Source organism: Eretmochelys imbricata, chromosome 6 (assembly GCF_965152235.1).
Source record: "Eretmochelys imbricata isolate rEreImb1 chromosome 6, rEreImb1.hap1, whole genome shotgun sequence".
NCBI lineage: Eukaryota > Metazoa > Chordata > Testudines > Cheloniidae > Eretmochelys > Eretmochelys imbricata.
Genome location: NC_135577.1, coordinates 8,003,688 through 8,020,679, shown reverse-complemented (window position 1 = coordinate 8,020,679; position 16,992 = coordinate 8,003,688). Strand labels below are relative to the sequence as shown.

Below are 16,992 nucleotides of genomic sequence, written 5' to 3'. Positions count from 1 at the left end.
CAGCAATAAGGTCCAGGGACAAAAGGTAAAATAGTTTGTACCTTGGGAAAGTTTTAACCTCAGCTGGTAAAAATAAGCTTAGGGGTTTTTCATGCAGGTCCCCACATCTGTACCCTAGAGTTCAGAGTGGGGAAGGAACCTTGACAGAGCTAGAGCAAATTACAGTCCAGGTTTTTAAGGGACATTGCTATAGTGTAGGGTCACATCCCAAATCTGTCTGAATAACACAAGACGGGATCCAGTTAGTTTAGCAGCCAATGTCTGTAACCACACAACTCCTTTGGAAGGAAAAGAAAGCATTTATAGTATGATGAGAAGGGAAGATCAAATCAAAGAACTGGCAACAAAAGTTTATCTGGCATGAATTAAAATTGGAGACGGGAAATATTTTGTATAATCAGATTTAATTCAAATTTTAGAAGATAGTTTTCTCTAGTTCTATGGGAGAATGAGATTTCATGATTGATACTTGTCTACACCACAAGGGACATAAACCCACAGGTGGTTTCTCTAATGTAGTTGTCATAAATATAAAGGGAAGGGTAAACCCCTTTGAAATCCCTCCTGGCCAGGGGAAAGCTCCTCTCACCTGTAAAGGGTTAAGAAGCTAAAGGTAACCTCGCTGGCACCTGACCAAAATGACCAATGAGGAGACAAGATACTTTCAAAAGCTGGGAGGAGGGAGAGAAACAAAGGGTCTGTGTGTCTGCCTATATGCTGGTTCCGGTTCTGGGACTGGTTCCGTCTGGATCTCTGGGACTGGATCCACTACTGCTGTTGCAGACATTGGCCTGGGGTCCGGGTCCATCACCTCTGACCGGGTCCTGATAGAAGTTTCCGGAACAGAGCTAGGCCTCACGGCTTGTTTAGCCTGGCTGCGGGTGACCGTTCCCACCCTCTTGGCCTGTTTCACATGATTGGCCAAGTCTTCCCCCAACAGCATGGGGATGGGATAATCATCATAGACTGCAAAAGTCCACATTCCTGACCAGCCCTTGTACTGGACAGGCAACTTGGCTGTAGGCAAATCGAAAGAGTTGGACTTGAAGGGTTGAATCGTCACTTGGATCTCTGGGTTGATTAAATTGGGGTCCACTAAGGAAGCATGGATAGCTGACACTTGTGCTCTGGTGTCCCTCCACGCGGTGACCTTCTTCCCACCCACACTCACAGTTTCCCTCCGCTCCAAGGGTATCTGGGAGGTATCTGGGCCTGTGGACCTCTGGTGTGATTCCGGTGCAATGAACTGTAATCTGTTGGGGTTCTTGGGGCAGTTGGCCTTTACATGCCCCAGCTCGTTACATTTAAAACATCGTCCAGCTGACGGGTCACTGGGGCGAGGAGGGTTGCTGGAGAACGGGGTGGTGGGACGATAAGGGGTCTGGAGGGTTCTTTGGGAGGTAGGTGGGGCTTTGGGCGGCCCCCGGTAATAGGGTGGGGTCTGGGGTTGTCCCTTCTGGTCTCCGCTCCAACTGCGACCAGTTTTCTTCTTCTCTGCCACCTCCACCCATCTGGCTCCAATCTCTCCTGCCTCGATTACAGTTTTGGGCTTCCCATCTAGGATGTATCTTTCTATTTCCTCAGGAACACCCTCTAAGAATTGTTCCATTTGCATTAGGAAGGGCAAATTTACTGGAGATTCAACACTTGCTCCTGATATCCAGGCATCCCAATGTTTCACAATGTGGTAGGCATGTCGGGTAAATGACATGTCTGGTTTCCACCTTAGGGCTCTGAACCTCCGACGAGAATGCTCGGGTGTTATCCCCATTCTGACTCTCGCCTTGGATTTAAACAGTTCATGTGTTCTCTAGGCATTTCAGCCGCCACCTCAGCTAAGGGTCCACTGAGCTGTGGCCTCAGCTCTACCATGTATTGGTTGGTAGAGATGCTGTACCCAAGGCAGGCCCTTTCGAAGTTTTCTAAGAAGGCCTCAGTATCATCACCTGCCTTGTAGGTGGGGAACTTTCTGGGATGGGAAGTGGTACCTGGAGAAGGATTGCTAGGGTTTGTTGGTATATTCTGCTGAGCCTTTATCTTCTCCACCTCCTCCACATGCTTCCTCTCTTTTTCTTTCTCCTCCTCCACATGCTTCCTTGCCTCCATTTCCCTCTTGTGGGCAGCCTCCTCTACCTCCTTCTCCAGCCGCATGAGTTCTATCTGTCTTTCCTGTTCCCTTTGTTTTTCCTCAGCCTGAAATTTGGCTAATTCCAGCTGTAGTCGAGCCGCGGATTTTGTCATTCTAACCTCTCTGTTTTTAACTAACTTTATACCCGAGGTTTAGAAATAAACAAACAAAACTTGGCTGTAAAATTTTGCCGTGCTGGAATAGAATACCTATTCTCTGATAGTGATTGTCTGCCTACAGAAAAAGACAATTCCCTTGTCTCTGCTCTGGGCCCAAATCAAAGCAAAAAACCTCCAACTACTTGGAAACCTGCTTACCCAGCCCAAAGAAAAAGCAAATGGGTAGAACACCCCCCCCCCCATTTACTATTAGGAAGAAAAAAAAAAAAACCTCTGGGTTGGAAGACTGTGAATTTCCCTGCAGGAGTTAAGTACCCTGCCTCCAGGCAAAGAAAACCTGCAATTCACAAAGATAATCCCCTTTTGTCTCTGCTTGGCCACAAAGCAGAGAAAAAACAAGCTGCTTTCAGTTTCAGCTGCTTTCTGGACTTCCTTTCCAAAGGAAAAAAAATTTCCTTTTTAAAATCTGTATTTCTAGTTCAAAAAATCTCAGCTGGATCTCAGAATGATTTCAGGTTAATCCCACCACTATGCCACCATGTCAAGGTTCCTCCCCCACTCTGAACTCTCGGGTACAGATGTGGGGACCTGCATGAAAAACCTCCTAAGCTTATCTTTATCAGCTTAGGTCAAAACTTCCCCAAGGTACAAAATATTCCACCCTTTGTCCTTGGATTGGCCGCTACCACCACCAAACTAATACTGGTTACTGGGGAAGAGCTGTTTGGACGCGTCTTTCCCCCCAAAATACTTCCCCAAACCTTGCACCCCACTTCCTGGACAAGGTTTGGTAAAAAGCCTCACCAATTTGCCTAGGTGACTACAGACCCAGACCCTTGGATCTTAAGAACAATGAACAATCCTCCCAACACTTGCACCCCCCCTTTCCTGGGAAATGTTGGATAAAAAGCCTGACCAATTTGCATAGGTGACCACAGACCCAAACCCTTGGATCTGAGAACAATGAAAAAGCATTCAGTTTTCTTACAAGAAGACTTTTAATAAAAATAGAAGTAAATAGAAATAAAGAAATCCCCCCTATAAAATCAGGATGGTAGATATCTTACAGGGCAATTAGATTCAAAAACATAGAGAACCCTCTAGGCAAAACCTTAAGTTACAAAAAAGATACACAGACAGAAATAGTTATTCTATTCAGCACAATTCTTTTCTCAGCCATTTAAAGAAATCATAATCTAACACATGCCTAGCTAGATTACTTACTAAAAGTTCTAAGGCTCCATTCCTGGTCTATCCCCGGCAGAAACCAGCATATAGACAGACACACAGACCCTTTGTTTCTCTCCCTCGTCCCAGCTTTTGAAAGTATCTTGTCTCCTCATTGGTCATTTTGGTCAGGTGCCAGCGAGGTTACCTTTAGCTTCTTAACCCTTTACAGGTGAGAGGAGCTTTCCCTTGGCCAGGAGGGATTTCAAAGGGGTTTACCCTTCCCTTTATATTTATGACAGTAGTGATTAGCATCTTGGTCTAACATCTGACAGGTCTCTGGTTTGAAACAAAGCAGAGATGATACATTTTCCTTATTTTGTTCAATTGTTCTTGTTTTAAATGTAGTCTAATATTTAATGTTTTCCCAGCTCATTGGGGTCTGTCATAAATATAAAGGGAAGGATAAACACCTTTAAAATCCCTCCTGGCCAGAGGAAAAACCCTTTCACCTGTAAAGGGTTAAGAAGCTAGGATAACCTCACTGGCACCTGACCAAAATGACCAATGAGGAGACAAGATACTTTCAAAAGCTGGAGGGGGGAGAAACAAAACCTCTCTCTCTGTCTGTGCGATGCTTTTGCCGGGGACAGAACAGAAATGGAGTCTTAGAACTTAGTAAGTAATCTAGCTAGATATGCATTAGATTCTGGTTTCTTTAAATGGCTGACAAAATAAGCTGTGCTGAATGGAATGGATATTCCTGTTTTTGTGTCTTTTTGTAACTTAAGGTTTTGCCTAGAGGGATTCTCTATGTTTTGAATCTAATTACCCTGTAAGGTATTTACCATCCTGATTTTACAGAGGTGATTCTTTTTACTTTTTCTTCTATTAAAATTCTTCTTTTAAGAACCTGAATGCTTTTTCATTGTTCTTAAGATCCAAGGGTTTGGGTCTGTGGTCACCTATGCAAATTAGTGAGGATTTTTATCAAACCTTCCCCAGGAAGGGGGGGGTAACTTTTGGGAGGATTTTTGGGGGGAAAGACGTTTCCAAACAGACTCTTTCCTAATAATATACCAGTTAGACGTTTGGTGGTGGCAGAGAAAGTCCAAGGGCAAAAGGTACAGTAGTTTGTACCTTGGGGAAGTTTTAACCTAAGCTGGTAAAAGTAAACTGAGGAGGTTTTCATGTAGGTCCCCACATCTGTAACCTAGCGTTCAGAGTGGGGAAGGAACCTTGACAGGGTCAAAAATCATATTCACATATGGGAAGTGTCATGACTATCCTAAATGGATGGACAATACATTAGTCCTTCTTGCTCCGCTTATGCTTTTATTGTGGCCAGTAGCAAGCTGAGTGATCCTGATCGGTGACTGTAGATAATATTTCCTGGTCGTGTTCCCATTTTGACATTCTCAGATGACCAACATCCTCCATCTTTGGAAGGAATAAACTGCTAACATTTGGACCTGAACTTGGAAACCCAGCCTTGAATAACAGGAAGCTCAAGTTTGGAATACATTTTTACAATTTGTATAAGATTCAATTATCCTTCAACCTAATGTCACAATAACTGAAATTGCTTTATCCTTATAGTTTGCCTAGCATAGAAATAAATTGTCTTTAAATATAACGGAGTTGAGTTAAATCACTTTTCAGAGTCAATAGTTATTTATTCATTTACTTAGCATTTGTGTGTTCACCGAGCCAAGCAGTTGCATTCTCAGTGGCCAAGTGGAGCTCTGAATTTGGTTAGCGAGCACTCGACAATGTGTATCATTGCTTGATCTGCGCCACAGCTGCAGCTTGGGTTGTCTCGAAGACCCCAACAGTGCTGGTTGGCTGCACATAGGCCTTGCCCTGTCTGGAATTGATTAGAAGGACCCAGTGATGACATGGCAGGTTGAAGCTGAGCGGGTGAGCAGCAGGGTCTGTGATGAGGAACTGATTGGTGGTTGTTGTTAAGCACTACTCTTCCCACTACAGGGACTCTGTCACTTCCTGGCATGGCAGCCTCGACCACAGTGGGTGTTGTGATGAAAGACGTGTGGCAGGTGGGTTAAAAAGGTTGTTGAAGAAGGGCAAGCTTGGGTTGGCACATACCTTCCCAAGAAGCTTGCCAGCTGCAATCTCCCTCCTGATGTAAGGTGTGGACGATGTGGCTCAGAACTGGAAGCCATGGAAGATGAGTTGGTTGGAGAGTTCCTGTGATGATGCACACTGCTGAGTTGAGTTGCATATCAACAAGTTTGGTGTATTAAAGATGTGTGTTGTTTTTCATTTCTTAGGTTCTGGTGCAATGCATGGCCATTTTGTCTCATTCCTTTCTTTTAAAATGTTAGTGATTTCCACAGAAACATTACTTCTTTGGGAGAGACTACGTTCATTTAATCTATGCCTTCACCCCTCCAAAAACAGAGAAAGATTGAAATAGTCAAATCTCAGTAGAGCCAATATTTTGTCAGATTTCCCTCCATGAAGTAGCATGGAGAAGTCAATCCTGCTGTGTTAATGCTCCATAGCATGCAGTGAATATGTTGTAAAAATAACAAGATCTTACCAATTTCAGACCATTCTTTCCCATATGCTGATAACTGATCTAAGAGCAGATTAGAAACCATCGTTTCTGGGCATGTTATAAAGGGACCTGGGTTTGGATGGGTTTTTAGCACCCTGCCCCCTGTCATGGCCAGCAAAAGTTATATGACTTGCCAAGATCATTCTGTCCTCTGCAAAGGGAAGGAGCAACTAAGAGCTGGCTAGTTCCTGGGGGATGAGGGTGCTGGACAGGGCAAAGACGTCCCTGTCATGGAAACACCAGTCACCTCCCACCAACATCCCTGTGCCAGGCCCGATGGCAGCCATCTGAAATATGCTGTCCATTGATCTATGCAGAGAAAACAACAGACTGGACTTCTACGTAGAGTGCTTCCGCCGACATGCACAGGCTGAAATTGTGGAAAAGCAGCATCACTTGCCCCATAACCTCAGCCGTCCAGAACACAATGCCATCCACAGCCTCAGAAACAACTCTGACATCATAATCAAAAAGGCTTACAAAGGAGGTGCTGTCGTCATCATGAATAGGTCAGAATATGAACAAGAGGCTGCTCAGCTGCTCTCCAACACCACTTTCTACAAGCCATTACCCTCTGATCCCACTGAGAGTTACCAAAAGAAACTACAACATTTGCTCAAGAAACTCCCTGAAAAAGCACAAGAACAAATCCGCACAGACACACCCCTGGAACCCCGACCAGGGGTATTCTATCTGCTACCCAAGATCCATAAATCTGGACATCCTGGACGCCCCATCATCTCAGGCATTGGCACCCTGACAGCAGGATTGTCTCGCTATGTAGACTCCCTCCTCAGGCCCTACGCTACCAGCACTCCCAGCTATCTTCGAGACACCACTGACTTCCTGAGGAAACTACAATCCATCGGTGATCTTCCTGAAAACACCATCCTGGCCACGATGGATGTAGAAGCCCTGTACACCAATATTCCACACAAAGATGGCCTACAAGCTGTCAGGAACATTATCTCTGATAATGTCACAGCGAACCTGGTGGCTGAACTTTATGACTTTGTCCTCACCCATAACTATTTCACATTTGGGGACAAAGTATACCCTCAAATCAGCAGCACTGCTATGGGTACCCACATGGCCCTTCAGTATGCAAACATTTTTATGGCTGACTTAGAACAACGCTTCCTCAGCTCTCGTCCCCTATTGCCCCTACTCTACTTGCGCTATATTGATGACATCTTCATCATCTGGACTCATGGAAAAGTAGCCCTTGAGGAATTCCACCATGATTTCAACAATTTCCATCCCACCATCAACCTCAGCCTGGACCAGTCCACACAAGAGATCCACTTCCTGGACACTACGGTGCTAATAAGCGATGGTCACATAAACACCACCCTATACCGGAAACCTACTGACTGCTATTTTTGCCCACATGCCTCCAGCTTTCACCCAGACCATACCACATGATCCATTCATTGTCTACAGCCAAGCTCTACGATACAACTGCATTTGCTCCAACCCCTCAGACAGGGACAAACACCTACAAGATCTCTATCAAGCATTCTTACAACTACAATACCCACCTGCTGAAGTGAAGAAATAAATTGACAGAGCCAGAAGGGTACCCAGAAGTCCCCTACTACAGGACAGGCCCAACAAAGAAAATAACAGAACACCACTAGCCATCACCTTCAGCCCCCAACTAAAACCTCTCCCACGCATTATCAAGGATCTACAACCTATCCTGAAGGATGACCCATCACTCTCACAAATCTTGGGAGACAGACCAGTCCTTGCCTACAGACAGTCCCCCACCCTGAGGCAAATACTCACCAGCAGCCACACACCACACAACAGAACCACTAACCCAGGAACCTATCGTTGCAACAAAGACCGTTGCCAACTGTGTCCACATATCTATTCAGGGGACACCATCATAGGGCCTAATCACATCAGCCACACTATCAGAGGCTCGTTCACCTGCACATCCACCAATGTGATATATGCCATCATGTGCCAGCAATGCCCCTCTGCCATGTACATTGGCCAAACTGGACAGTCTCTACGTAAAAGAATAAATGGACACAAATCAGATGTCAAGAATTATAACATTCATAAACCAGTCGGAGAACACTTCAATCTCTCTGGTCATGCGATTACAGACATGAAAGTCGCTATATTACAACAAAAAAACTTCAAAAACAGACTCCAACGAGAGACTGCTGAATTGGAATTAATTTGCAAACTGGATACAATTAACTTAGGCTTGAATAGAGACTTTGAATGGATGGGTCATTACACAAAGTAAAGCTATTTCCCCATGTTTATTCACTCCCCCCCCCCACACTGCTCCTCAGATGTTCTTGTTAACTGCTGGAAATGGCCCACCTTGATTATCACTACAAAAAGTTTTCTCTCCCCCCTCCCCGGCTCCCACTCTCCTGCTGGTAATAGCTCATCTTAAGTGATCACTCTCCTTACAGTGTGTATGGTAACACCCATTTTTTCATGTTCTCTGTGTATATAAATCTCCCCACTGTATTTTCCACTGAATGCATCGGATGAAGTGAGCTGTAGCTCACGAAAGCTTATGCTCATATAAATTGGTTAGTCTCTAAGGTGACACAAGTCCTCTTTTTTTTTTTTGGTAATAGTGACTCTCCCCAGGCAGGCAGGGAGCAAAAGGAGAAGCCAGTGGCTAAGGTGGCCCAGTAAAACATCTGTGAATGGCCTGGAGGGTGAACCAGATTTAATAAACAGTTGACAGAATTTGAAAAAAGAAATTAATTTATAAAACCCCAAGAGTGTTCTGGGCTAATTTGAGAAGAGGAAAACTGGCCAAATACTGAGGTGAACTGATTTCCTCTGTCCAGTTTGAACCATAGTCCTTTAGCATTAGAAAGAATTTATTCAGGTCAATATTTTCCGATCGGAATATGTGCTGTAGTGCCTGGTTAGTGCAGCTGGTAGCACATGAGACTTTTACTCTCAGGCCCGTTGGTTTGAGGGCTCCCCCCCACTGGGATATGCCTTAGTATTTTTAGGCTGATACAAACTCCCACTAAGGGATGGAACTGAAAACTTTTTTATTCCACATAGCAGAAAGATGTTTCCTACCTATTTAGCTGGGGATTATTCATGGGAAAGATGGAGAAATCCCCTAAAAAAAATCTTTGTCTATGTTTAAACTGCCTCAACCCGAAACTACCCCTTTTTGCCTCGGAGAAAAAGAACAGCACCGGCCTCTCTGAGAGCGATGTACCCCCCGGGCTCTGTCAGTAATGCTGAAAGTTGTGCCACTCCGTGCATGTGTTCCCGCCTCTCTCCGGAATTGTGGCATCAGAAGGGGGAATTTGCTTTACTTTTGTAGATTAAATAAACTGCTTCTGTGTTTCTAAAAGGAAAATAATGTTTTCTGTGAAAAACACCATTGTTTAATAAAAAAAGGAGTGACATGAAATAGCTACATGACGGCACGAGAACTCCAGGAATGGGAAACAAGAGGCTGCTAGTCTGCACATTGATTACGAAAAGGGATGGACTCACTCTCCTCTGTTCACAGAGAGATTCATTTATTTCTCCAATAGGCAAACTTAAATTTAAACACATTTCTAGGGCGGATGAAAAGGAATTCAGGGGTTATTTCCCTTGGGGGGCATCGTGCCTGGCACAGCACTGCTAGTAAAAGGGCTGATGCGATGAACAGGTACACGGTGCTATGACAGACGGCTCATGCATCATCTACTGATGGAGGAGTGATTTCAATCCTAGCTCTCACCCAGGGTGAACAGGTGGCTGCTTCCCTCTTGTTTTAAGGATCTGAGCACTTCAGGCAATGTGGGGATATAGCTCAGTGGCAGAGCTCCTGTTTTGTCTGTAAGAAGCTGCTGGGTTTCAAACCCTGCCATCTTCTGAAAATGCTTGCTTTGATTCCTGTCAGTGGGGGCTGATTGTTTCTTTACATCCTAAGATCAGGGCACAAATGTCCCACACCCTTCTGCTGCACAGAAGCTGGCCTTCCATTTATGTGGGAATGTTCCCTTCTTCCTCCAAGACAGTACTTTGTGCTCAGGGCTAGCGGTGACTGAGCACTTTATGAAATAGACCTAAAATGTCCCTCTATATAAACATTGCTCTGTTGAGCTTTAGTCCAGAGCTAGGGCCACCTCCCCCGGCTCTCAATTTAGTGAATCTCCGGGAGGGTCAGACACATTCAGATGCTGGGCTCTTCCACACACCCTACTCTGCTGACATCCCCGTATCCTGAGCCGGAGCTGCCGGCTGTTCCAGCTCACTCTGCTACTGCAGTTGGGAGAACAAAACCGGCCAAAAAGCAAAGATTTTTTTTCCTTACTGAGGCAAAAATTAGATGACAGTAAATTTTTATAGCTGCTCAAAGAAGGTTCAGTGATTTTTTTAACCTTGTTTTTTTTAAAAAAATCACTGTTTCCTCTAAATAACAACATCAAGAGAAATGAACATCCCTGTTTCAGCCCCTAATGAGAAACTATATCCCTAATCTCTTCACTCCAGTCTGTCGCTGATAACATCCCCCACATTGGGGAAACTGGCCAGAGTTTTGCCCTCTTTAGTGCAGTTTGAGTCACACACATTGCCCCAAAGATAAATCTCCCAGCACAAATGAGCAAAGACCCCCATCACAGCAAAGAGTCTGGGAGTAACCCAGCCCTGGATCTGTGTTAGCTAAAGTGTGTGATGTATAAAAATCAGAGTGATCTTGGGAGATGTGACAAGAGGGAAAGTGGGCAAGTGGGGAGAATAAATTATTCCCTCTGAGCAGCTGCTGCAGCTCTGGGATCACTCCCTGAGATTGGCCAAAGGTGAGAGTGCTCACAAACCATGGTCAGATGCAGGGGTGAAAGTAACTTAAAGGACTTACTGGTATGCCGGAGTCCTGCGTGGGGGCATGGCATCAACAGGAAGAGGCGATTTAAAGGCCCTGGGGCTCTGGCTGGGAGCCCCGGAGCTCAGGGGTAAATTAAAGGGCCTGAGGCTACGGCTGCCACAGAGCTCCGGGCATTTTAAATCCCTGCTGGAACCCGGCTGCCAGAGCCCCGAGGCTCCGGCAGCTGGGCTCTGGCAGCATTTTAAAGGGCCCGGGGCTCTGGCAGCTGGGCTCCGGCGGTGGATTTAAAGGGCCCAGTGCTCCTGCCACTGCGGGGAGTCCTGGGCGCTTTAAAGCACCGCTCAACCCCCGCTGCCTGAGCTCCGGAGGTGATTTAAAGGGCCCGGGTCTCCCCGCAGCGGCAGGAGCACCGGGCCCTTTAAATCACTGCTGGGGAAGCCGGTCCGGTCCGGCACAGCATACTGGCTCTTGCCGGTAAACTGGACCGGACCGGCTTACTTTCACCTCTGGTCGGATGTCATCTTTTGGCTGATAGGCTGTAAAGTAGTAGCATGGCTATTTCAGTTGGTAGAAGAGGCACCTTAAGGGCGGTGGTTTTCAGCACCACATGGGGGGAATTGTGTTTGAATTTAGTCTCCCCATGTAATAGCTCCCTAGTATTAATCAGAAACAAAGCACAAAGAAAGTATCAGAATTTAAAACATTTTCCATCTGGACAATGAGCTAAAAAGCAGCCATGAGGCAGTTTGATTCAATTCGAGAAACAGGAGAAATGAAAAAAATCCTGCCTCTGTGGGACAGAAGCAGAGACAGGAACCATCCCAGGGAGAGGATCTGCTGCCACATTGTATCATTCTGAGACTCAAGAATGGTCCCAGCTACAGGATCCTACAGTCCTACAGAGGTGTGTCTAGACGCACTAGACCCCCGTTTCTCAAATGCGGCCACCAGGGGGTTTCCCTGCAGCCACAGCAGTTTCCTGGGCAGTGGGGGGAAGCACCAGCCCCTCCACTCCCTCCTTGTTCCTCCTGCATGCGCCGCTTCTCTGGAGACAACGGTGGGACACCCAGGTGGGGCATACCACGCTTAAGGAACAAGGTGAGGCGGCAAGGAGGGGGTGCGAAGGCGAGCAGCGAAGAGAGCAGCGGGCGGGAGGGTGAGCGGTGAGGCGGGCGGGAGGGCCTGGCGGAGGAGTAAGGAGATGAGCAGCGAGCCAGCAGCAGGGCGAGGAGGTGGGCGTGGGTGTCTGGCTGCGAGCGGGGGAGTGAGGAGGAGGAGAGCGGTGAGCCACCAGACAGTGGGATTCTCACGGCGGGCAGAGGGGTGTCTGTGGCAGGGGAGTGAGGAGGCGGACGGCAGGTTGGGGGGTGAGAGGAGGTGAGCAGCGGGTGGGGGGCTGAGGAGGGACGCAGGAGGCGAGCGGTGGGCGGCGGTGAGGAGGTGAGCGGCGGGTGCATGGGCAGCGGGTGGAGTCCCCCGACTCCACCCCTTCTGCCTGCATTTGCCCCACCCTGGCAGCCAGAGCCCCGAGACCCCCTGCACCTGGAGCAACAAGCCTCCCGCCTGGAGGAGCCCCGGGCTGGCCAAGGCCCCAAGACTCCCCCCACACACACCTGCCCGGAGGAGCCCTGGGCCAGCCGCAGCCGTGCCTATCCTCCCCTCCCCAGACCCAAGCCACCCAGATATGTTTTTCATTATTACTTTGGACTTCTATTATGTCAAAGCATTTTTAAATTTACTTCACAATTGTTATACAGACAACCACTTTTACCAAAAAAGCAAAAGAAACAGTAATAAAAAAGACAAGAACGTGCAAAGCACCTTATTTGTGTTTCTCTTCTGTTAGGTCCAGTAAAGAATAGAAGTAACTGTGCATGATTTTTCTTATTGAGTCTGCAAAAAACCCCAAACCCTTCCTAAATAAATGACAGTGATGAGGATGTATAGATGTGCATATTACTTTATTAGCTTTAGGAAAAATAAATAATTTTAGGAAAAAGTGTCAGGGTGGCCAGCAGCAAGAGCTGGTGGCCGCTTTCAGAGGCCATCAAAAAATTTGTTGCCAGAACCGCTGCACTACACTTCCCCTTCCTGCCAGCGACGTCCTGTTATCATCCCATTTCTGGGGCTGCTCTTTCACTTTCACATTCCCTCCCTATTGCTGGCGGCAGGTGGGAGGAGCACATTCAGCTGCCGATTACAATCTGCCGGGACAGACGATTTCTGGCACAGCAACAGAACTGGGTGCCCTCCATTGCAAAAGCTCCTTGTGGATTAACTCTGATTCTCAGGAGGTCCTAGGGAGCCTTTCACCGTGGAGCAGGGCCTGGCACATCCCTGCGGTTAGGTAGGTGGAAGAGCTCAGAGACTGAGTGTGGCACTGTGGGTGCAGGGGCCCAGTCCCCAGATGCTAATTCGTGCTCTGTCCTTGCTCCTCTCCGGGTGAGATCAACCCCTGGTCTGGAGAGCCAGAGCAACCCTTCCACCCCCAGCATAGGGACTGGGAGTTGGGGCAGCAGCTCTGCAACAGGGATTCTGTCCCCTCTATGCCCCATGGCGGTGGTTTGTGGTAGCATCAAATGATTCAGAGGGGCTGCTGCCAGCACTCCAGGGGAAGATTGGGGCAGTGTCTGAGCTGGGAGTCTTACCATCAGTTAAATCATCACGGCTCTGTGGGTAGACCAGGCCTCATTTGGCCTATGAATATTACAAAGTTTTATCATGGCTGAACCCAGCTGGGAGCACACTTTCCTCCCAAACTGAGCCCAGACAGTCATGATGGGTGGCTGTTCCCAAGCTGTGGGCAGGATGGTGCAATCTTCATTGTGGTACATGATCACGTGCTATTTATTCCACAGGACCCCCTGCCTCATCCACCACACAAAGAGGGTGAAGTTCAGGCTGTTCGTACATCCCAGCATTTCCTAACCCTGAGAACCCAACCCTGGAACCTAAATAACGTTCTTTTAATGTGTTTTTTGTAAGTATTATTATTTGTATTGACGTAGCACTATGAGGTGCCCCAGGCATGGCCCAGGCCCTTGCTTAGCTAGGGGCTGTGCAAACACTAAACAAAAACACGGTCCCTGCCCCCAAAGAGCTTACAAGCCAAATCATGTTTCGAGAAGTGGAGACGTCCATTTCAAGAACATTGGTGAAATAAAATGAACGGATCACCCAGCCACGGGTTGAAGCAAAGACAGGGGATACTGGCAGGTGGGGACTGGATGTGGTAATTACCTGGGGGGGGGGGAGGGGGCGTGTCTCCTGGCTGGACCAGCTGCTGTGGGTATAAAGTGAGCAGAAGATATGGGATTGGGTGGAAAGGAAACTACAGGGATTGATTCAAACGTTTTGAGTTTAGTCCACCCTGGGGGATGGGGAGCAGGTGTGGGGGAGTCAACACCATGTAAGTGGTACTAATGGCAGCTCCCTGACACTGTTACAGCACCAGCAGGGTTAGTGTAGATAGTCCCCCAGCATGGTCAGGGTGCAAGTGCAATGACCTCCTACCTGATGGGACAGAGGGCACTGGGGAGCTAGGGAGCCCTTGTTACTAGGAGTTGCACCACCAGCTGGGTTGGTGTAAATGGGACCACTGTAGTATATCGCCCCGGGAGTTGTCCCCCAGCACTCCAGACTGGGGAGTCATAAACCTCAGTTAGTGTTCACAGGGTTGCTGTATTGTTGCAGTCTGAGCTGGTTAGTGTAGACATGCCCTGTGATGTCGGTGCCCTGAGCATGCTCTTGACCTCCCCTGCAGACCATGCTGTGCCCCACCTCACCTCACCTAGCCCTCCTGGCCCTGCTCTCTGTGGCTGGCGCTGTGGGTCCGGGGGAGCCATGCCAGTCCGAGATGAACCTGATCAAGGACCAACTGCAGGTCGACTGCTCCGGGCAGGGGCTCAGCATGGTGCCACCTGCCCTGCCCAAGAACACTGGCATCCTGCTGCTCAGCACCAACCGCCTGGCGTCCGTCTCCACTGCCTCCTTCCAGCACCTCCCTGAGCTGGCTGAGCTGGACCTGTCAGGCAACGGCCTGGGTGCGCTGCACACTGGGCCCCCCCTGCCCTTGCTGCAGGAGCTAGTCCTGTCCCACAATGCCCTGGGGGTCCTGCCCACCCTGCAGGGCCTGCCTGCCCTCACGCGCCTGGCTCTGGCTCACAACAGCATTTCAGCGCTGCTGCCAGGGGCCTTCCGGGCTGTGGGGCAGCTGAAGGATCTGAATCTACGGGGGAACCAGCTGCGGACGCTGCCAGAAGAGGTCTTTGAGGGCCTGGCTGGGTTGAAGGACCTGGATCTGTCTGATAACGCCCTGGACGAGCTGCCACGGGGGCTGTTGACTGGGCTGGAGCTGGAGACACTGTGGCTGTCAGGGAACCAGCTCCGCACTCTGCCCAGCGGCTTCTTTCCCGAGGAGCACATGTTCGCCTTCGTCTTCCTGGCAGGGAACCCCTGGCGCTGTGACTGTGGCCTGGCCTATCTGCGGGGCTGGATTGCGGACAATGACTTCAGCATCTACACCCAGGAGCAGAGGTCAGAAGGGCTGCTGTTCGACAATGATCCCCGCAGCCCCGTGTGCGATGCGCCCCTCAGACACCGAGGGAGCCCCGTCCTCGAGTTCAAGCAGGCCTGCGGCAAAGGAGGGGACGCGGAGTTGGATATTGATGGGACAATGACAGAGGAGGGAACCCCTGTGCCCTCTGCTACTGTCCCCTCCACCAACCCCATCTCCCACCATCTTGAGCCAGCCAATCTCCCACCCTGGGGCTGTAACAAAGCTGGCACCCCCTAGAAAGGAAAGGCCCCATGTCCTACTCCCCACCCCCGTCAGCCTTCCAATCTCCTGCCCTGAGGCAAGATCGAAGCTGACACCCATTAGAAAGGAAAGAGAAGAGAAATCACAGATGTTTTTGTGGAGATGTGAGGAGTCTACAGTTTTTGTTTTATTTTTCTTGTCTTTCAGTTTCAGAGCTAGAGCATATTACAGTCCAGGTTATTAAAGGGCATTGCTATAGTGTAGGGTCACATGCCAAATCTGTCTCAATGACACAAGAAGGGAGCTGGTTAGCTTAGCAGCCAATGTCTGTAACCACACAACTCCTTGGAAGGAAAAGAAGGCTCGTAATATGAGAAGAGGAGATCAGATCAAAGAATTAGCAACAAAACTTTATCTGGCATGAAATAGAAATGGAGACGGGAAGTATTTTGTAGAATCAGATTTCATTCAAATTTTAGAAGATCGTTTTCTCCAGTTCTATGGGAGAATGAGACTTCATGATTGATACTTGTGTACACCACAAGGGACATAAACCCCCAGGTGGTTTCTCTAATGTAGTGAGTAGCATCTTGGTCTAACATCTGACAGGTCCTTGGTTTGAAACAAAGCAGAGATGATACATTTTCCTTATTTTTTTTCAATTGCTCTTGTTTTAAATGTAGTCTAATATTTAATGTTTTCCCAGCTCATTGGGGTCAAAAATCATATTCACATATGGGAAGTGTCACGACTATCCTAAATGGATGGACAATACATTAGTCACTCTAGCTCAGCGTATGCTTTTATAGTGGCTGGTAGCAAGCTGAGTGATCCTGATTGGTGACTGTAGATAATGTTTCCTGGTCGTGTTCCCATTTTGACATTCTCAGATGACCAACATCCCCCATCTTTGGAGGAAATAAACTCCTAACATTTGGACCTGAACTTGGAAACCCAGCCTTGAATAACAGGAATCTCAAGTTTGGAATACATTTTTACAATTTGTATAAGATTCAATAATCCTTCAAGCTAATGTCACAATAACTGAAATTGCTTTATCATTATAGTTTGCATAGAATAGAAATAAATATGTCTTTAAATATAAAGGAGTTGAGTTAAATCACTTTTCAGAGTCTTTATTTGTTTCTTTAGCATTTGTGTGTTCGCAGAGCCAAGCAGTAGTGTTCTCAGTGGCCAAGTGGAGCTCTCTTAGCCCACTGCTGAATTTGGTTAGCGAGCACTCCTCGACAACGTGTATCATTGCTTGATCTGCGCCACAGCTGCAGCTTGGGTTGTCTTGAAGACCTCAACAGTGCTGGTTGGCTGCACATAGGCCTTGCCCTGTCTGGAATTGATAAGAAGGACCCAGTGATGACATGGCAGGTTAATTCTTTGGGAGAGACTACATTCATT

The 16,992-nt window shown here is 47.8% G+C and overlaps 1 protein-coding gene across 3 annotated transcripts; it reads left to right on the top strand.

The window, feature by feature from the left end:
* The first annotated feature begins 11,838 nt into the window (after window positions 1-11,838).
* Window positions 11,839-16,696, top strand: LOC144267055 (platelet glycoprotein Ib alpha chain-like). 3 transcript variants are annotated; one of them, XM_077820715.1, is made up of 4 exons: window positions 11,839-11,918; window positions 12,992-13,167; window positions 13,679-13,800; window positions 14,584-16,696. In XM_077820715.1, exon 4 carries the CDS (start codon window positions 14,587-14,589, stop codon window positions 15,613-15,615), a length of 1,029 nt encoding a protein of 342 aa, XP_077676841.1. In that variant the 5' UTR covers window positions 11,839-11,918; window positions 12,992-13,167; window positions 13,679-13,800; window positions 14,584-14,586; the 3' UTR covers window positions 15,616-16,696. The 3 variants fall into 3 exon arrangements, with proteins under 3 accessions (XP_077676841.1, XP_077676842.1, XP_077676840.1); XM_077820716.1 differs by lacking the exon at window positions 11,839-11,918 and adding an exon at window positions 12,086-12,102; XM_077820714.1 differs by lacking the exon at window positions 11,839-11,918 and having other exon boundaries at window positions 12,880-13,167.
* The last annotated feature ends 296 nt before the right edge of the window (window positions 16,697-16,992 follow it).